Source organism: Copidosoma floridanum, unplaced genomic scaffold (assembly GCF_036245765.1).
Source record: "Copidosoma floridanum isolate Cflo_tuat_1 unplaced genomic scaffold, Cflo_Japanese_pri ptg000035l, whole genome shotgun sequence".
In the NCBI taxonomy this organism is placed as follows: Eukaryota; Metazoa; Arthropoda; class Insecta; order Hymenoptera; family Encyrtidae; genus Copidosoma; species Copidosoma floridanum.
The window spans coordinates 61,544-83,480 of NW_028321912.1; the positions used below are offsets into that span (position 1 = coordinate 61,544).

General features: G+C 37.3%; 1 protein-coding gene across 1 annotated transcript in view; it reads right to left on the bottom strand.

Moving 5' to 3' along the window:
- Positions 1-2,281: 2,281 nt before the first annotated feature.
- qin (tudor domain-containing protein qin) overlaps positions 2,282-21,937 on the bottom strand; it is a 264,240-nt gene continuing 244,584 nt past the window's right edge. The window contains exons 6-28 of the mRNA XM_014355100.2: positions 11,307-11,528; positions 9,363-9,487; positions 9,135-9,280; positions 8,931-9,062; positions 7,864-8,022; positions 7,504-7,789; positions 7,183-7,333; positions 7,010-7,123; positions 6,833-6,932; positions 6,587-6,762; positions 6,282-6,502; positions 5,608-6,217; positions 5,383-5,531; positions 4,949-5,319; positions 4,690-4,862; positions 4,503-4,622; positions 4,322-4,426; positions 3,846-4,255; positions 3,339-3,768; positions 3,167-3,257; positions 2,953-3,097; positions 2,723-2,879; positions 2,282-2,652 (exon numbers count right to left, since the gene is read on the bottom strand). Of these exons, the coding sequence (XP_014210586.2) occupies positions 2,539-2,652; positions 2,723-2,879; positions 2,953-3,097; positions 3,167-3,257; positions 3,339-3,768; positions 3,846-4,255; positions 4,322-4,426; positions 4,503-4,622; positions 4,690-4,862; positions 4,949-5,319; positions 5,383-5,531; positions 5,608-6,217; positions 6,282-6,502; positions 6,587-6,762; positions 6,833-6,932; positions 7,010-7,123; positions 7,183-7,333; positions 7,504-7,789; positions 7,864-8,022; positions 8,931-9,062; positions 9,135-9,280; positions 9,363-9,487; positions 11,307-11,528 (4,707 nt within the window). The 3' untranslated portion in view covers positions 2,282-2,538. The remainder of the gene's footprint in view (positions 2,653-2,722; positions 2,880-2,952; positions 3,098-3,166; positions 3,258-3,338; positions 3,769-3,845; positions 4,256-4,321; positions 4,427-4,502; positions 4,623-4,689; positions 4,863-4,948; positions 5,320-5,382; positions 5,532-5,607; positions 6,218-6,281; positions 6,503-6,586; positions 6,763-6,832; positions 6,933-7,009; positions 7,124-7,182; positions 7,334-7,503; positions 7,790-7,863; positions 8,023-8,930; positions 9,063-9,134; positions 9,281-9,362; positions 9,488-11,306; positions 11,529-21,937) is intronic.

Consider the following 21,937-nt stretch of genomic DNA (forward strand, 5'->3'; position numbering starts at 1 on the left):
TTTGATAGAGAGCATTGGACGGTATGGACAGTCAACAGCTGACGGTATCGGCTCACCAAGTGATGTTGGAACACGCGGGGCTCGTCAATACTTACGTCACGACGATCGGCTCGTGTGTTTATTTCCTCGACGACGAGATCGAGGCGCTCAAGTGTTGCATGGACGCAGCGGTGGAGATGGACAAAAATTCGCGCAACGTCTCCGTGACTTTGCTGGGCCCCGAATACATGAGTTTTAATTAATTGAGTATCTTTTCAGGGAAAATTGGACGCTTCCGTCCTTACGGAGGGTGCATCTGTCTGTGGTACAAAACTTGCGTTGATTGAATTTTTGACGGGACGTCCCTATGGTACAAGCTGCGGTTTAACGGGCAAGGATATATACTTTTTCAATTTTTCGCTGAAAGTGTAATACTTTAATTATGCTGAAAAAAAAAAAAAATTGACTTTAAATATTTTATAACAAAATTTAATACAATAAAACGTATTGCGCTTATCTGCTAGAAAAAAATGTATCTAAATATCGTATTGTGAATAGTGATGAATGAAATATATTTTTTGAGCTAATAAAATGTATTTTAATAAGGAAAGAAAAAAAAAAAAATTTCGTTTGAAGTGTTTAAAAAAAATCAATAAAGTAATTGTGCCCAAATCTATGATACGTGACATATTCATTGATCGCGAAGAAAATTAATTTACATGATTTGGTAAATAAAACCTGTTGCACTAATACTTTTTGGTACTTTGGAATCTAAGGATACCGAGTAATAAAGCGCAAATGCTATTATCTAGCATCGATTATCAAATCTCTCTTTTTTGACAGCTGATTCAAATTTTATTATAAAAAAATAAAATTTTGTATGAGTACTAGATTGGTATGAACAATTAAGAAGGTGGTATATTATGTGTATCATAGGTTGAAGCTAAAAATTGGAAAAATTATAGCATCAAATTGCTATTTTGTACTTTTTGAATAAAATTTAATAATTTGTTACAGAAAGTTATAAAAGTTGACGTTAACGAAAAACAAAAAATCAATTAATTGACTTTTACCGGGAATTAATGTAACGAGCGTCAAAACATTTTAAAATATCAGTATAAAGTTTTAATAAAGAATAAAAATCAAAAACTGCACACTTGCACTCACAAATTATTGTTCCACCCATGATGTTATTTAGAGTACATTTTTTCCGTTGCCTCTACAATGAAACCTACAAAAATTCCCATACGAAATTACAACCCGAAATATTAAAATTCAAGCATGTTATTTTCACATTATACGATTAAAACTTACTGTACAAGCCAATTTTCATTATGGCAACGGTGGCAGCTATAAAAACAAGAATGAGTAAAAAAATTTTGATCTCGGTGCGATGCTCGATGACATTGTTGCACCAAATTTCGTGCCGTTTCACCGTACTTTTTCTTTCTGCAATTTAAAGGCGTGACTTTTAACATCGCAGAATAAAAATTCAATTTGAGCGATAAAATTAGCCGCTTTTAAAAAGATTAAATTATATTGCCATCGAAACACTTAACGATGAGTTAAAAAAGGGCGAATTTTTTAAAATAACACAGCCACGTTGATGAAATTACCTTCCACCCATGCCGTTCTTTGGTAAGACATAATGTTAAATGTAGGAAAAATGTGTAGTTTCACACTTTCACGAGTTGACGAAAAACTAACTGTACAAGACGCATGTAACTTCCATGCGTCCGTCGGCGTATCGATCGAAGCTCACTGAAATTCGATGATTCCGCGCGATAAGAGTTACGGGCTTTTTCTATCGTGCAAGCATCTCCTTTTTTTCCACAAAAACACATTTAACGACCTCCTGAAAAATGCTTCCGTTAATATTTCCGGGAACGTACCGCGGTGGTTTTTCTTATCCATGAAATCAAATACGTGCCGGGGATTATACCGAACTTTGCACTTGTTTGTCGGCACAAAACCTGGTAGATGATAATTATTATCATTTGCAACCCCTAAGATAGTATCTTGAGTTGTAAAATGAGAGTCGCGCGCGTAAAGTATGTTGGTTTCACTTCTCGATTTTGTAGTCTGATCGATGCTATCGATTACCCTTTCCGCAGTAATGAAATTTCCGACACATTTGCGAAATTAATTTTCGGTTGGCTAACGCAAAGTATGAGTGACAGTTCAGAAAAATGCGTCAAATTGATCGAGTACAAGAGTAATTACTTTTCTAAATGAAAGAGAATGGTGGATTAATTCGCATGAGCAGGAAATCGAGTTGGAAAAATAAGGTGTTTCGGTAATAAAAAAAAAAAAAGTACGTTTTAATGTAATATACATAAGGTTTAGAATCGGTGATTGTTTTTTTTCTTTCTCCAGTACAAATATTTATCACAATGATGCTTATGCTCAGTCGCTTATTGAAAATAAAAGTATGATGCGATTTGCATTAAAAATAAATGTCAATATTAGACACTGGAAAAGTAATGAGAACTTAAAATTATACTTGAAATTAAAAGAAACAAAAAATAATCAATGATTTGATTGAACGTTATTTTTTAATCATAGCTTTGGATCGATTTTTTCAAATATATTTCCTTCGATCAAGGAAGCGTATACTAAGCGTTTATTTTTCTTGCTCGAAAATAACTCCAGTTCAATTTCAGGGTCATATCTCTGCAAACGAAATATATTTATCATTCAACGATCATTTATTACATTATCGAATTATGAATGTGACAAATACCTTTATCTGTACCCAATATCTGTCAGATTGTCCTAAAACTTCATTAATACTTTCTCTAGCCTCTTTGTCACGCCCGGGTGCAACTTTTACATTGAAAAGTTTGAAGCTGAAACCCATCCAAGGAACATCTAACCACTCTTGCCTTATTGTACGAATACTGGAAGCATTGAAAAATCGAGTTATAAATCTTCTAAAACAGTGCGAAATATCTACTAAAACGGTTAACCAACCAATTTTCGTCATCCGAAATGGACATTCGATTTCCATAATCCATGAATTCCACCACAGTGCCAGATACATCGTTTGTAACCGTCCTTTGCGTAGCGCGCGCTCGATACCACATCCCATCATCGTACTGAGCAATGCAGTAATCACCTATTGGAATAGTACAAGTACACAATAGTTAATTCATCCAAACGCACATTCGAGTTTTGGTTTACATACCCGACTGTGGTACAAAAATCTCTTGTTCTTCGACACACGACTGAATGCATTCATGAATCTGATAACACTGATCGATCCACTGTTTCAAATCCTGACAAAAAAAAAATTTGTAGGTCAATGCGTGAACACAAATGCATAAATACTTAAGATTCAATTAACAATAAGACATTACCCGATTACTCGAGTTACGCAAATAGCCGGACATGTGAATTTCCGAAAACGCCTGACCAAGACCTATTTCAAAGCACTTGACGTTGAATCTTTGGAAATCTATCATTTTTCTAGAGTAATCATCGTTCAGGACGCTCGTAAATGATGCATTCAATGGCGTGGACGAGATGAGCTCGTGGTCATCGTCATGTTGGTTGAGGGCCTCGGTTTTCACGCTCATGACGTCGAATTCCAGGGCATTGGAGCTCGCGTTGTACAGAACCGAGTTGCCGGAGATCATTGGTTCTTCATCGAAAAATGAATTTTTAAACTCTATCCCATTGTTTTCCGGGGGCATACGATTCTGCTCACCAAACGGCGAAAAGACCTTCATTTTTCTGTCGTTCGAGCACGCGGATTCCAAGCTTGGCGTCGAGCTCGACTTATCGCTTCTGTTGAACGGAATTTTAGTTTTAAAATTGTTATTACGATGCATTAATTAATAATATTTAAAAAAAATAATAATTACTCCTGTGATTCATTGATGATCGACAACTGCATGAGCTCCATTTGCGCCGTGACATCTACAAATTGCTCCTCATATCTCAAAGTAGTTGACTCGCTCTCGTCACATTCGTGCATCATTGAATCTGGCGTTCCGTACTCATTGTTTCCATCGTCACTCGATTTGCTCAATTCATGGCTTGATGCGCCAGACCCATCATCATTATCATCAACACAAATCACAATGCCGTTGGTGTTATTATCCTTAATGGCAGAATCGTCGACTTTTGTCGTTAAATTTGTTGGCTCTGAGGGAACGTTTATTCCGATTTCGTGGTACTTGCTGACATCTGTATCGCAATCGACTTGCGTCATGTTTTTTATGTACCACGGAAGGGTAACGAAGGACGAACCTTTGGTTACCCAGATGGCAACCTGAAATTATTATAAAGACCCTTGGTGGTTCTGAATGTTTCTTTTAAGCAATGAATAATTTCTCACCTTCCAAGGCAGGGGTGGTTTTTCGATGACTCTTATTTGACAGGGCTGGACAACTAGGGTTCTGTGAATCACGTCTAAATCATGTGTTTCCCACTTGAAACCATTCTGTAAAAAAAAAACCAAAAATAAAAGTTAGAAAAAGTACAAAAAAAAGCTAGCATAGAGTGTACAACAAACTTACCGAGCTTAAACCTTCAATGCTCGCCCTCATGACTTGTATAGGAATTTCTTCCAAAACGATTCGTTTTTTCAGAGTTCCAATGCTACAATCTTCCACATTGCCCCAGTCAACAAACAGTACCTAAAATATACACGATATATTAGGTGTGAAATAAAATGTATCATGGCCGGTGGAAAAAACAAACTACCTTGACCGTCTGATTATTTACAACTTCTGTCACTTTCCCACGGCACCAACAGTTGGTGGCATGGAATTTAGCGATGCACAAGTCACCTTCTTCCCAAGTGAGGTCTTGTTTTTGGATTGCCTTCTTACTGTATTCTTTTAAAGTGTTAGCAATGTGATCTCTTGTCTCGTTATCTAAAAAAAAAATGTTTTTTAATTAACATAAAGCACAAAGGTATGAACGAAATGTGAAGCAACTAAAGGAACATGGGTTTACGTACACTCTTTGGTGTCTGGATAAAAATAAACGTCGCAGTCGTTATCTACGTAAGTAATTATGGCGTTAAATGAGTCGTCTCTTAAATAAGCAGGCGGTAACCAGTCAGCGTATTTCGGTATCGCAGTCGAGTCGTTAAAATCATCATTATCATCATCTTTGGCAGCTTCAGCCGTAACTTTGTTCGGATCTTCGTTCTCTCTGATTTTATCTTCTACAATTTCTTGATTAACTTCAACGTCAGACGATGGCGTAGAAACCGCCACCGCCGTTGTTTTCTTCTTATCCAACGAATCATCCTGATTCTCTGTGCTGTGAAGCCTCAGTTTTTTCTGCAACTCGACAGCCGGCTCCTTTTTGTCCTTGTCGAAGAACCTGCGCAAAAAACAGTTTGTAAAATCAAACAAAACGACAAACACCAAATCACCCGAGACTTACCCTTTGATCGGTAATGCCACACCGTCGTCGATCAGTCGGCGAGCTACGATTATGGTCTCTTTCCTTACCGGCTCCAACGGCCCGGTCGTCAAGACGCTCCTCCTAATGGCCAAACTGACCGGAAACACCTTATCCTCGTCACATGATCCCTGAACCAGGCAAAAATATATTGATATTAATTTCACGAAAACGCCGGTACCCCCCAACAATAGCCATGGCACGTACAACCAGAGTGACGTAATACTTGGAGTCACCGGTGTCACTGATGATATCTTTGAGCTTCTCGCACGAAGTCGACGTCCAGGCATTGGTTCCACCGCAGGGTCTAATGCCAGCAAGCTTGATCTTGAAGACGTTCTGGGAAGGTTGGAAGAATTCCGAGGTAAGGGGTTGCACGGCCTCCAAGGGTATGTCGTCCTCGATCTCAGCCATGTCGATGAGGAGCATCTTCACCAGTGCGGGGTCGTTCTCGTTGTAGCCCATAAACTGGGCGCGGCAGTACTGCTTGTCCTTGGCCGAGTAGCAGCAGTAGGTTAAGTTGAGGTGTAGCTCGCGCTCCCACTCGCTGTGGTGGGTCTCGTAGAACAGTTGCATGCGCCGATTCATCTCCTCGAATTTGGCGACGTTCGAGCTCAGGGACGCGTAAATCAAATCGGGCGAGATGACCTTGCTGATCATGACCCGCGTCTTGAACGGGTCGCTATCCTCGGCCGTGCGTCGCCGCGGAACCGACGTGTCGTTGGGGGCCGGCAAGTTCATTTCCAATTTCAGGGCCTTGGACTTTTTACGCTTTTTCGACGACGGCACCACCTTGTTCAAGGTCGGATTTTTCGAGCTGAAACATGTTTAAACGGCGAGTCAAGAAAAGCTCATGAACTTGCCTCGCGGTAAAAACTCACCGGTCACCGGTGCTCAGGGCAAACTTTTTAGCGACGAGGTTGGAGCCTATGTTCGTGTCCTTGACGTACATGACCACGTTGTAGGTGTCGTCGACTTTTTCGTACGGTATGACTTTGATCGACGCCCTATCCTCCAATTTTTTCTTCAGATAACTTATGCAATCTATCGACCACTTGTCACCGTCCGCAGGAGTGATGTCGAGGATCGAAACCTTGATGGCCTGGAAACAACAACGTAAAACAATTCACAAGATGATATCAACACATCCAACACACCCAATAAGCCATTGACAAAGGATATTTACCTGGGCATTGAAGATGCAGAATCTTTGGGGCAAGTGATGTATGGCTTGGTAATCGGCAGTGACTGTTTGCCCGTAATCGACCAGAAACACGAAGGCTTTTTTCTCTTGGCTGTTTATTTTGGACACCAATCCTCTTTGGTATCTGTTCGAAGAGGTGCGCACGGCTACGGCGTTTCCTGAAATCAAAGCAACGCGTAACGTCGGATCAAAGTTATCAATAATAAACAAAGCTATACGTATACCAACCAAGCTCCGGTTCTCTGATGGTTCTGTCGGTCGACACGGCGTATTGGTCGAATTGGGTGTTGAAAACATTCAATTTTTCCGCCACGTCGGTACTTTTCACCTGCGGACGAGAATAAAAAAAAAATGACGAGTTGGAAATACTTTGCGACATGATGAGAGGAGAAACTAAACCCCAACCTTGTAAATGTATATGCAGAGGGGAGACTCTATGTGGCACACGTGGACGTACGACGTTTTCTCCAGGGGCAGGTCCTCGTAGTAAAAGTGCCGTGTCGACAGAGGATTCATTCTCTGAAACGAAAGGAAACCGTGGATTTGACAAAAGAAAAAAAGTTGTGACGCAATCTCACCTTGAGCTTGTAGGAGGTGATGGCGTGAGCTTTTTTCGTGTCGACGAGCCAATCGTGCAGCGAAATGTTGTTGGGATTGTTCTTCTGCTTGTACAACTCGACCGTCTGCACCTGCTGATCGCTCTTCAAAATTTTCATTATGAACGTCTCTCTGAAAACAAAACTCGGTTTGGATCCCACTGGAGCACCAATATTGTTCTTTCAGTCAGAAAAAAAAGGCAATAATCTCGTTACACAAACAAGTTGCCATTCGATTTCCACATTGTTATGACTGAAAGACACTAGGAAAATTCGTTAAAAAAAAAAAAAGGAGAAACCAACTTAGCGACCATCTGGCGGAACTTGTCGATGATGTCGTCGTGCCACTCATCCTCCACTGGACCCATCTCCCTAAGATTGCAGTGCAACGCCATGCCGTTGAAGTAGTTGAAGTTCGGCATGGTATTCCTGATCCTGTCGATCGTCACACCGACGTCTGTCCTGCCGTAATCGATGTAAAAGACGTCGTACAACACGTAGCCCGTGGCCTCCTCGGCTTCCTTGAGCCTGACCACCCGGCCGCGGTACCACTTGTTCGTCTCCAGATACTTGACGATGTAGATTTGGTCTGTGAAAGAAAATCGTTATAGTTTTTTGGTTGACTCGATTTGTCGGGTGAAAAGGGAAGATATCCTCGCTCACTCAGGTTGACCACGTCCGGAATGCCAGGGCTCTTGTTCTCCGTGTAGTCGGCGATCATGCCCTCCAGTATTTCCAGCTCCTGCCGGTCGCTTTCCCGCAGCACGTAAAAGTCCGCCGGGTTGATGATGTGCGTTATTCTCACGCACTCCGTGGCTTGTTCTTTGATCGGTGAGGGGCGAAAAACGTTTATAAATTAATGCGTGGGTATTAAATTGAAATGGCACTCGATCATTCCTGTATGTTTGACTCAGTTGTGACAAAGTTTCTTTCATTTAGTGAGTATCAATCACTTTTGGCAATGAAAAAATTTTATTTTTCAATCTACTTTCATAATAAATTTGGTACTTGACATGTACGCATTTGCAAACAAAACATAACTATTTTTTTAGGTGTATAAATATTATTCAAGTATCAATGATTATGGTTTCCTTTATGCCGCTTCTTTAGTACTTGTGTTGTAATATGATATAATGTAACGAGCCAAGCGATAAAACGTTTTCTTATTCGAAAACTGACTAGCTTTTAGGCCAACTTTTCAACGTTGGTATAGCTTTACTGGGAAAAAAGTCATAATTATCACACGAAACCTAAACTATAATGTTCAAATTGCTCGTGCTCAAAGAATTATCAAAGAAATCGTAATAAACAATTTAGAGTCATTGCTCTGGTTATATGACAAGTTACCTATTGATATGATTGAAAGTGAACATACATATATATATGTGTTGACCGAAAAAAAATTGTAACAAAGAGTGTCAAGATGAAAAATGGGTAAAATTAATTTTCCAAAATCTATCTGTTCAAGTGTAAAGATTCTGAAAATTTCAAATCCTATAACACTTCACAAAAAAAAAAAAGACACCTACTTAACGTAGGAACTTTTCTTTAGAATTTTTAATCACAGACAGGCCGGTTTGAATATTCTGGGATCATATGGGCCTTTCAGAAATGAAAAAAGGTAAAAAGTACTCTACTTTTGTGAAAATCTTAATCAAAAATGGTCTGAAAAAATTTGGCCGTCGTCTTAAATGAATTTTCGATCGGCCCTGCGACGCATCGACACTCACCCGTGACCAAACTGGAGATCGGTTGTGGTTCAAAAACGAAATCCTCCTCGTCCTCAACATCCACGGACTGGTTAACCGACGATGTACCAGCGGACGAGGTGTCCTTTTTCGAGGTGCCCTTAAAACTGGCGTCTTTGGAAAAAAAAAAAAAAAAATCGTTATCAGTAAACATTACTCGAACCAATAGGGGAAAAATTAGTTTACTCGTCATGTCAGCTTCCGGTATCGGCTCCAGCTCGTAGTCCTCCGGCAGCTCGTCGGTCATTACAAGACGCGGCTTCGGAATTTCGGGCAGCTTCAGCTGCAAGTGCTGCCTCAGATTATCGTACGTCGAGTCGTCGAGATCCATACTAAAGTGTGATACGGTTTTTTTTTTGTACGCAAGATTATCGCATCAGTAACTTGTTTAAAAAAAATCACGCTTAAATTTACCTTAACTCTTCGCCACTTGTTGTCATGCCCACAAAATGGCACGGGGAATCTGCTAGTTCTAATATTTTTTCCGTGTACTTTTTCATGTTTATCTTCTTGTTGTTCTTTTCTGCATTTGTGAAAATCTACAGCAAACATTATGTGATGAATAACTATACTGGTTGCTTTGCTGAAGTAGTAAGACTTTGTAACAGTAAAAAAAAATATCATTCGCTGCTACGTAAAGAGGTAGGCGAAGCCGTGGTAAGTATTAAAAAAATGTTAAAATAAATATTAATATTAAAAAATGTACGTGGAAAAAAAAATTATATTTCGATTGAGTACACTCGCATGGAAAGTGTTTAAAATTACTTTTTAAAATATTAAAAGTAATCTAGTTATAGTGTTGAAAATATATTTTGCGCAATTTTAAAAATTTCGTTCTTCTTCAAATAAAGTATTAAAAATAACACATATTTCAATACCAAAATGACTGTTGATTTAACCAAGTAATTACAATTAAATCATAAAAGATATTTGAACATGATCAAAGTATTTTAAATAAAAATTTTGATAAATTAGTGTTTAATGATCAACCAATGTTAGTTACAAGTTTTTAGGATCTAGTTATTTTTAAAATTTAAGTATTGTAATTAAAATAAAATTATGCACAAAAGCTATTTTCAAGATAAAATAATAACCTGCACGAAAAAACTCCCTTTTACATGATAATTTTAATATTAATGGATGGTTTACCAGCTAGAAATCCCAATGAAAATTTTCAAAGATTTATTCATTACAATCCATTGAATAAATATTTCACAAATCAAGATTAAAATAAAATACTTGAAAAGTGCTCTTTGAATTACTCTATTTAAATAAAAAATCTATAAAAATATTTATTTTTCGCAATAGTGTGCGGAAAATAGGTGTTTTCCGCAATATTTTTCGTGTGGAGTTACGATTTTCCCGCATAGTGTGCAGAAAAAGTGTGTGGCAAAGGTTTTTTCCGAATAGTGTGCAGAAAAGGTTCTTCCATACACCCGAAAAAATTTTGCTACACACCAGAAATCTCTCGGAAGACGAATTAAGATACCGTCTGTGTACAACCATCATAACCCTACCTAATGTAAGTCTTAACTCTCAACTAAAATTTTTTTTAATGACTTTTTTTGTTAATTCCATTAAACTATATCATATTAAAATTTTAAAAAATTTCGTTGGGAACCACAATCCCATTGTGTTGGTGTGGGATCCTTTAACATAATTTGTTACAGTTGTAAAATTCTTTGAAAATGTTTTTGTTCGAGTAATTCAAAGTTTATTTTTAAAAATATAATTTCAATTTAATCCAACTTCTGCTTTTATGTTTGAGGCATACAATTAATTTTTTTTTTTTTTGAACGGTCATTTGATATTTTTACAGTCAGGGGGGCTTCGCCCCCTGGTCCTCCTGGACCCCGCACAACCTTTCTTGCAAATCATCAACGTATTTACTATTTACTCCACACTTTTTGCGAAAAATCTTGTACGCAACTCGTGCGGGACGATTTCCCACACTCGTGTGATAGACTCACACTCGTGGCTGGTGACGGTAATTTGTGCGTTGCGATCACACTCGTGTGCTCAACTGGCACTCGTTCCCGTCAACTCCAGCCACTCGTCATCACGACTCGTACGTAAAATCGTCTTTTCCGCACTTGTTACATAAATAACTATTAAATACAGCAACGAAAAAAATATTTAATTCATATGCTTTGTATTTGGGAGAAGTAATTAATTCAATATTATATTAGAATGGAAGAAATAAGTGAGTAAACAAATTGAATTAGCCTCTCGGAAAAAATGGTATTCAAGTACAATTATGATTCCTCAAATACTATGCGTATATATATTTGGCTACTTACAAATACAGCTACAAAACAATAACGCGCGAGAGATCGAGTATAAAAATTGTTGGCTCACCGCGCAGGCAGTTTTCAGTTTCTCGGCCAGGTTGGAGAGCCCATTTTCGCACTCTTCGACGTTCCTCTCGATGCTCTCCCGGTAAGCGACCAGCTCGCTCTTCAGCTCTTGCTCGAGGTTCTGCAGGTAACCGTGGAGGTGTATGAAGTGCTGGGTTATCTGGTTCTCCAGGACTTCGGACTTTTTTATCGCCTCGTCGTACGATGCGTTTGACTGGAAGTTCTACAATAAAAAAAAAAAGACCCGAAAATTTAGTTTTGCCGTCAAACGTCGATCGGAGGATCAAAATTTAAACAATATTTGCTATTAGAGGTTGAAATTATTGTAAAGAATCACGCTCAATAAAAATCTAAAATAATTGTTTTTGCAAATATCTTTTAATTAACAGTAAATTTTATAGTACAAAGCTATCCGGTTTTTTTTTTTTTTTTGTAAAATATGTTTATGCAAGAATCGTGTGCACATTATTGATAATAACAATAATAATAATAATTATAATTATAATCAACATTATCATCTTGACCATTAATTATTCATCAAGAAAATATTACTGGATCACCTCGTTTCGATCATGATGTACTCTCGTCAACATTGTTGAATACAAAAGAGTAAATTCGTTTAATATTAATAAAAATATTACGATGATACTTTAGCTCTGTAAATATTATATTGAAAATTTCTTCACATGTTTACAGAATACACTACAGCAACTTAATAAATACCCTAACGATGATCATAAGCGAAAGAAAATCTACAAAAGCTTATCCAGGACGTAAAACTTTCCACGTTACAAATTATTATCACATATGTTGCAAATATCTCTTAATCTTTAAAAAAAAAAATGCTCTACTCAGGAAAGAATGACACCGGGCACCACAATAGTTGAAAGAATCGATGATGTTTCGTTTGTTCATAGTGCAAATGCAATCTTAGACAAACATCAACTCCGCGCTTCGAACCAATGTTATTTTATCATACGCTTGGACTCGCAGCGCAACGAGACGAGACAATCGAGAAATCGGTACAAGAACCAGCCACAACAGACCAACTGGGAAAAGAAAAAGTAGGTACGAAAAAAAAAAAAAGAAAGGAAAAACCAACAGAAGCATCCACTAGTCCCACTGACCCATTTCTCCGCTCGCACGTGCACCCGATAACAACCCACCATCCTCCGTCTCTCTCCCATCAGCGAAACGTAATCGCGGCGCGAATTAATCCTCCATCTACCCCTCCTGGCGCACAGTAAAAACAACGTCGCATCGATTCTAAATCTTCCTCTCACCGCGAGAGCCGCGGCACAGAAAACAAAAAGGGGGAGTCGATCTCTCGGTCGGGCCCACAACGGCGGCCACGGCAACGGGGCCCCCTCAGTCTTTCACCAGCAACCAGATCTCGTGGTACAAACTCGCACGTCCAAGTTACTCGCTTCGCACGTTTATTCGCATTGTGTTGTAAAATATGTGCACGACACACGAGCCGATCGCGAGTGAGCAACAACAACAACAACAACAATGATGATGATAATGTCAGTGCATCGCAAGTGAGTAATGTACATGTGATAGGTAAACGCACGCGTGTGGGCGCGCGTGAGAAAGGGAGACTTGCAAGGAGCCGGCGCGCCCCGCTTCCCCTCCTTCTTCTTCGGCGAGGCGCTCCCGTGTACGCTCCGTTGTGTCTATTCCGCGATTGTTCGGATCTGACGACAGGTTGGGCTTGTTTTTTTTTTTTTTTTTCGATTTATCGAATCGGCAATTGTCGGGGCGAATGTGAATTGCTCGTGAGCCAGTAAGGACGAGGATCATGAAGCTGGCGAGGGCAGTGCTCGTCGCGGTGGGCATCGGTGGGCTGTTCCTGGCGTCGTTTGCCGGTAAGTTGAGTTTTTTTTTTTGTTCACGAAAAAGTGCCTTTTTTTGTTCGTTTTTTCGTACGAATTTTTGTCGATTTTATTTCAAGTTGTCAAAAGTCTTCAATGTGCCTACACGTAACTTTACGGTCTTACAAAGTCTTTCAGAGACTATTTTAAAGATTACGGAATGATTGCCAGTCTTTAAAATTTATAGACAGCTTTGAAGTTTTTAAAAGTAGAAGTTTTCAAAGACTGAGGTCATCAAAATTCTCTAATGTTTTTAGATGACTTTCGATACTTTTAAAGACTAAAAAAATCTTTGAACGTTTTTTCAAGACTTTGAAAGTTTTTAAGAACTTTTAGTCTTGAATACTTCTAGACGGATTTAAAAGATGAGACAGTTATCCAAAGTAAATAATATTACCTGGATGACTTTAAAGTCTTACGAAGGTTTTGAAAGACTATTCAAGTTTTTTGGAGTTATCAGTCTTTAAAGTTTCTAGATTCATTTAAAAAGTTATAAAAAGTATTTAATACATCTCTGGACGACTTTGGAGTCTTACCATGTCTTTTATAGTTTTTTATCATCTAGTCTCCAATATTCGTAGATGTTTGAATTCTTTTAAAGGCATTAAAAGTTTTTCAAGACTTCGATAGCTTTTGAAAGACTTAAGACTTTAAAGCCCGTACATACCTCCAAATGACTTTAAAAGGCTTCAAAAACCTTTTTCACTGATTCTAAGAGACCACAGCTCCCCAGAAAAAACGTGTTTTTTGGAAAATATTCTTAACGATTTCAAAGTAAAAATCAATTTACCCCACGACATAGTTTTATGATTGATTTTTTCAAGTTGCTAGTCGCACTTATTCTACAAAAACTCATATAAGAGGTACAGGTGCGTTGCAAACGTACAATAGCGAGTTTTCCACTCTACCGGCTGGTCACTCGGTCGGAAGGGATTGAACGCAAAAATCCGACTTTTAGGAAATGGAGAAATTTTTTTTTTACAATTTGAACAACTGGTCGAGTGCGCAGTAGTCGGACTGTGCGTTGGTATTTTTCTGCTTCGGAAGAGACTCCCTTTTTTCATATGGGGGTACAATGCTTCGATGCCATCGCAGACTGATACAAGCGAATTCTAGAATATGTTGAACACAAAATTTAAAATGTTCTAATACATGCTGTCGCAAATGGGAATCTTGTTATGTAAGAGCCGTCTTTTTCACATTGGGTGTCTAGCCTTTCACATGAACTCGAACAACGCGATGATAAATCAGAAATAAATCCACGTAAAGGGCAAAAACTGATTTTAATTTCTTAGAGTTATGCAATCTTCATGCTACAAAATTTTTTCTTTCGACGAAATTTTCTCAATTTCAATCAGTTGGGTTGTGATACAAAAATGAAGCTGCAAACTTAATTTGAGCCCAATCAGATGTAAAATATTAAAGATAGTCGGTTTACATGTCTTAATAAAAGGTGATAACACTTTTTGCTCTGGTGAAAATGTAAAGCAGTCATGCCTAATAAACTCTCCGACGAAAACCGTAAAAATACGTCGCATCGAAAATAATACAATTACCTACGTACATTGTACACAAACCATCCCAGATTTTCCTAATCAATCCCAAGATCTTGTGCGAATATTATCACTACTAACAGAAAGTATACATCATAATGGAAAACAATGACGTTTTGACGATCACCAACAAAAGAACGTCACTGTGTATATGGTTTGCGCAACAATATCTGTTGGGTACACCTATTATATGAGCTGCCTGTACGTGAAAGCGGCGAATTATGACGTCGTTTCGACCGCGAAAACCGCGAGGCACGCACGCCACTGTAAGTAGGTACCCACTACTGTTGTTGCTTGTACCTACTTAAAAAACTATGCGCACTTCTCTCCTTCATCTTTCGACGCACGTTGTTGCTATGGTTGTCGATATAGGCACACTGTTTCGTTGGAATTTATAAAAAAAATGTATTACTTACTTTTTTTTTATTTACTTCGAAAATTTCAAACAGATGCTTTTTTTCACAAAAGTGTGTTATATGAGAGCTGTTTGATTAAGAAATGTTATAATAATACCTTAACATGAGTACAGTAAATAAAAAATACAGATTAAAAAGTGTAATTTAGTAAAATTATATTTCGGAATACTATCAACCTATTGTTTTTTTTTAATTTTTTTTTTTTTTTTTAATATTAGTAGTCTATTTCATGTAATTTACAATTTTTGTCAAACAAGTAATTGTTAAATATCAAAAATTATGATAAAAAAAATTAACTGACAACAATTTTTGTCTACAATTGAAAAGAAAATTTGGTTAAAAAATTATGAACGATGGTTTCAGTGGAGATGGCACCTTTTTTTCGTGATTTACATGCTAAAAGTATATTTGTATGTATGAAATGTGTAGATGAATAGTAGCGAGTAAATCACGGAAAAAGGGTGTCACCCTGACTGAAACCAACGTTCACAATTTTTTCCTCGTAGTACATGACATCGCGAGCAAAATAAGCCCGGTTTGAGAGGTGTGCCTCAAAAATTTTAATTAAAAATCGGAGACAAAAGCGAGATATTCTTTGTGGATATCCTCGACTACATTTCTAAAAAGAGTATTTTTACTAAATTACTGACAGAGAAAAATAGTAAATATTATGCAATAGGTATTTGCTAAAATAACGAAAACATAATTATAGTTAAATGCAGTTTTGTTAGATTATGTCGATGATAAAAACATAGCAAGTAACGATGCGATGTAAGGAAATATTTTCAAGTTCGGTAATTTCATCCGCTACAAAAGAGATATAGCTTGTCTTTAAGTGCTTACAATGTTATGTTTTTTTTCTTAATGAAGCAACGATATCTGAGATACGAGTTATATCAACACTTGCTTGAGTAATTTTTTATTTACTGGCCAAAAATAACTACATTTATTATAATTTTTATAATAGTACTTTTCCCAAAAAACTTAAACAAACAAGAACGCTATGTCAAAAAGATCTATTATCTTTATTGGATAATGTTGTTAATGAAAAAATTGTAGTCACTCTAAAGGTCACTCTAAATTACAGGAATTAGCCAACTGGACGAATATTCTCGTTGTTTTACGTGAAAACAAACGTTTAATTAACTAATAATGGAGTTTACTAGAGTATGGTAGTCGGTAAAGTAGAAATTCTGACGCGCTCCGACCGACATACTGAATATGCCCTCTATGTATTTTTATGTATTTTTGTCTTCTGACTTTCCTCTACTAAATAAACCTAGACATAAAAAAGATTTATTTTCCTAAACAAACAGAAAAATTAGTTTTTATAATTCTTATCGCATAGTAGTAAGAAAAAATAAATAAAAAAATAAGATCAGTTCTGATCAACTACGTTTTAATTTTTATTGAAAAAAGGAGAAGAAGATGGTAATTCATGTAATCACTCATACTTGTAATAAAAATAAAAATAGAGGCACCCTCAGTGTCAAAGTATTATAGATAAAATCATAAATGAAGAGTTATTGTATTTGATTTATTAACGCTTCGTGTACCCACTGGCCACAAATTTTCGGCTGGGGGTAAGCTCGAAATCGATAATTCCACCCCCTGCGATTGCACATAATATATGTGCGATGTGGGGGATGAAACTTGAGTCAAAAGCTCAGAGATGGCGTGTACTGGCTCTTATTGTGGGGACCCTCTCACACACATGTACGTACACTTCGGCTCTCCGTCCTTCTCCAACCATCCGCTAGGCGTCTAACCATGTCACTCGACCTTCTCGCAAGTGCCCGGATTTCATGTTGGTTAATATATAAGGGCGTTTAAGATTGAGCTAGGGTATCCCCACCGATATAGGTGTCTAAGGCATTCACGCACGTCATCAGCCTTACTGATGAGTCCTGGCGTGCTCCCGGGACGAAACATCAAACAACCTTTTCTCTCTTTTCATGGCATCACTGATAGCCATATTGGTGACCCCGTAAACTTGAACATGCGCAACCTTCTTCTAATTATTTCTAATAGCATCTCCGTAATCTCTACGCCTCGGGACAGCAACAAGCTTCCCTCTCTTTCTCCGACTTGACCTCTGTCTCGGTCGCGGCTAGAGCTTCTGCTCGCCTCTCTCTAGGACTCTACAAGAGCGTGGAGGATTCGGAGATCTACTTTATCATCCATCGACTTCTTTCTCCCCTATCTTGCCTTCTGCTAATACACCACGTCATGCACGTCATATGCGTCACTGCGCACTTCTTACATATCGTCTACACACCTTCATCCGGCGTTGTAACTGGAGGGGGAGTATGTGGGGACCCTCTCACACACATGTACGTACACTTCGGCTCCCCGTCCTTCTCCAACCATCCGCTAGGCGTCTAACCATGTCACTCGACCTTCTCGCAAGTGCCCGGATTTCATGTTGGTTAATATATAAGGGCGTTTAAGATTGAGCTAGGGTATCCCCACCGATATAGGTGTCTAAGGCAGGGAGCACGTCATCAGCCTTACTGATGAGTCCTGGCGTGCTCCCGGGACGAAACATCAAATAATATTTTCTCACTTATCATGGCATAACTTGATAGCCATATTATTTTGATGATTTGGTTAATAGAAGATTTATGGCGGTGCGCAAAAAATGAACTATTTTTATCACTCAGAAAAAAGGTCTATTGAAAAATGGCCATCTTGGATATAAGTAGTTATCTTTTTACTATTAGATGAATTGGAGAACTTGCTCGATTGTTTTCATGCTGACAAAAAGGTAATAGCCCATCGGAACATCATGTGCATTTCATAGCTTGATTTAAAAATCAAAAGTTTTTTTATGTGTATCTCCCAAAAAAAAAAAAAATTGATAAGAAAATCTCTGCGACAAATAACAAAAGATAAGAAAAAAGCTCAGAAAAAAATAACAAAAGCGGGGTATCTTAGATTTACCATCTTAAGGTAAAAAAACACGAAATAAGCGAATGAAAATTTTAATTAAAAAAATCGCACAATTGATCAAAAATCATCACTTTTATTACACAACAAAACGAGTTTAATAAGCTACTCTCATTCCTCTTAACTATAAAATTCCAATTTTCAACACAAGGAAACAAGCAGACTTGAGTACGGATACTTTTTCAAAGGTATCGCAATTTAATTCTTTACAAAAAACATAATACGCTATTTGTGCTAAAAAAAAAAGTTCTTTTAACTACTAGTTATTACACAGTGCTTAAAATTTCTTCTAGCAAAAAAATACATGACAATTAAAAGAAAAAATAAAAAGAAAAAAAAATGTAATAGTATTTGAAGAAATATTTAAATATTTTACTTTAAACACTTTACAATACAATTGTATATAATGATTCATAAATGTATCAGAAAAAAAATTTTTCTTAGTTTTTTTATTACAAATAATAATGCGTAAAAAATTAGAAAAAAAAAAAAAAGAATACATTTAGTAGTAGGAGAAACATTTTTTATAAAGTTTTTAAAAATCCATAAATTAATTGTGCTTAAGTCTGCAAGGAAACACACGCAAGACCAATAAAAAATGCTCAACGAAGAACACAAAAATCTGATCATGCCGTGTATCCAGCGATCCGTTTCTCGACCCTTCAGCCAGACTCGCTTATCATAAAAAAGTGTGTATAAAAGAGGGGAGAAGCCGAACATGCGATTTTTTCACTCGACTTGATCGTGAACTTGGAAGGAGGGGCATACACTGCGTTACGAGAAGGTAAAGTAGTTCACGTCCGAGCGAGCCGGGGACGTATACATACCGTTTTAGATATGCCATCGTGATTTATTGGAAAGTGAGTTTCGCGTGAGTATATGCGTATAAAGGCCCACCGCGTAAAATCAATCGGACGTTAAATAAGCCGCAGTAACGTGTTTAAGCATACGCGGGCGGGCTGTTTGTTGTGAGCCCTTATTTCCCTATTTTTCTCTCTCTATTTTTTTTTTTTTTTTCCAATATTGTATGCCGGCCGAAAAGAGATTCGTGCGTATTTTAATCTCTGGCAAATATAAAGTTCCCAAAAAACAGAGCTTTTTTATAATTTATAAACTATTTAGTAACAAGTCTTATATTTCTCGAATAGCACTTATGACCAATATGAATTAAAATGATTCCTGCACGCGAAGTTTAACAATGACCAAATGTTTTTCACCATGCCTTAGCGGAAAATTAAGTTTTTTAATAAAAACAAAATCAACTTCTCAGTGAAGATCTTAGAAAAAGCACTGTACGCACAGTTGTCACGCGGTTATTTGACGTTTTTAATTTTTCCTTTCTATTATGGATAGATATTGTAGACTGTCAAAAAATAATGCCCACAAATTCACCTTTGCAACCTTTACATCGATGATAGATACACTTCGTTCTGGAGAAAAACTATTTAACTTTATTTTTTGTTCTACCACTGGAATATCCTATATACCATGTCTTCGTTTTATTTCTTTTTGCTTTTTTCCATGTAAGTATGTAATGAACTGTTAGAGAATAAATTGCTGAATCGGTGATAATTTACTTCGATAATTGTTTTGATGACTGATTTTTATGTCATGTGACTATAAGAGCACGCAAGCAATGAGGGAGTATCAAACAATTGATCACCAGAGGGCAGCATGGCGCTCGGCTTGCCTACCTCCACTACCCGAATAGAAATGTGCCGTAGCTTGCCTGACTGCCTGTGCAGGTCCTGCACAGGCAAGATAGGCATTTTATGCATATGTGAGTTCAGGCTGTGCACAGTTCCTGAACAGGTCCGGTGCTCTTGCCTGAACTGACATCAACTGTCTGCTACTACAGTATAGTCTTAACCTTTTTTTCAATTAATCTAAAATGGAGCAAAACTATTATTCTCGACGAAAAACGCGAAATAAATATAGAATGTAAATTATTCGTAAAAGAAAAATTTCGGAAAAAAGAAAATCATACAGATTTATTGGAAATAATAAAAAAAAGCTAAACTTACAGATAATATTAGTGAAAACTCAACTGTACAGTTTGATAAGCAAGAAATTTAGAGCGATATTCAGCAAGAAATTTTTGAAGAATTAAACACAACTAATGACAGTGCGTAAGATAAAAAAAAAAAAAAAAAAAAAAAAAACAAATAAACAAGTGTCAATATTGATAAAGTTCGTGATTTGTATGTACAACTTCGAGTGTTTTATTGCAAATAGCCACATGGATAAAATTTAAAAAATATTGCAATATCACATTCCCAGCTTACCTGTATCGCATAAGACTTTACTGAAATCAACTACTCTGTTTAAAAACATTTTTTTATGTAACATAACCTTACTATTTAATTGTGTAAAAGTCAGTTCAGGACTAGATTATATTTGTCCAGGTTGCCTGAGCTAAGGCTGCCTGTGCAGGAGCCTGAGCAGGTCCTGTGCACATCGTTGGATAAAATTCCATTAATGCCTGAGCAGGTCCTGCGCAGGCAGCTCAGGCACCTGTCCAGGACCTGTTCAGTGCCTGAACTCAATTTCTGTTCGGGTATTCTCCCTCACTAAAACCTACCTGTACACATGTATTTAGGTATTCGCTCCGAGCCGATGCAGAGGTTGCGCCGCCTCTAGCCAAAATCAGGCAAAATTTCTTGCATGTAAACAAACGGCTTAGAGCATACATACATGCGTAAAGCTGCTTGTGATTGGCACTTGGCAGGCTAGAGAGAGAACGACGATCCTCTCCTGCTGTCTTATTCAGCCAATCACAAGCAGCTATACGCATGTATATATGTTCTAAACCGTTTGTGTACATGCAAGAAATTTTGCCTGATTTTGGCTAGAGGGGGCGCAACCTCTGTATCGGCTCGGAGCGAATAGGCTATAGTGTACGTTAGGCAAGCCAAGCGCCATGCTGCCCTCTGGTGATCAATTTTTTGATGCTTCCTCATTAAAAAAAAAATTAAAAAATAATAATAATAATTATAATAAAGAGAAGAGTATTAATAAAAAAAAAGATTTGCTTTTATTGCACTTACTTTTATGTTTACTAGTGTCAGGTAAGAAAGAATTTTTTTTTATGAATGAAATTTTTAGTCTTTTTTTCGTGAAATCTATAATTCTAGATTAACTAAATTCATTAAGTTGAAAGAACATAACTTATCTCAATTATAGAAATTGTCCGCTTACAAAGTTAAGGGACTTAAGAAAAACCGTCTTAACCAATTTTTTTTATAATATTCTATATAATTAACTAAATTACTGGATCTCAACATTTCGACCACATGAGCCATCTATGCGTAATGGGGCATCTGACCTGTTCACCTCGCATTTACAGAAAGTAATGGATAATAGTACAAAACTAGAAAATCAACATATATAATGAATTTTGAGTACACGCATGGGCTCACACGAGAATTTCAGACACTCGTTGTTTGCTCGTCTATTCATATTTTTCCCTACTTCTCACACCTTCCGCTCCAACTCCTTTTGTTACTCGCTCTTTAAAACCCTTAACATTCGTTCCTTCCTTCCTCGGGAGGCTTCTTTGATTCTGAATAACGTGTCAGTACATTCGCTAGTCCGAGTTTACCTATTTTTAAAAATCTTCAAGTTTAGATTTTGCAAATTTCGTTGCACTATACTCGTTGGATATTGACTTGAAAAGTCGGGAGAAGTGTTTTTTTTTTCCTTTTGGTTTAACCAAAAAACTTTCGAGCGTGGTCACACATCTTTTTCATTCCTCTCACATCTTTGTGTCAATTTCACGTAAGTTTTTCTTATTGTGTGTTAAAAACATGCAGGGAATGAAAATATTTGCTGTTGCGAGAA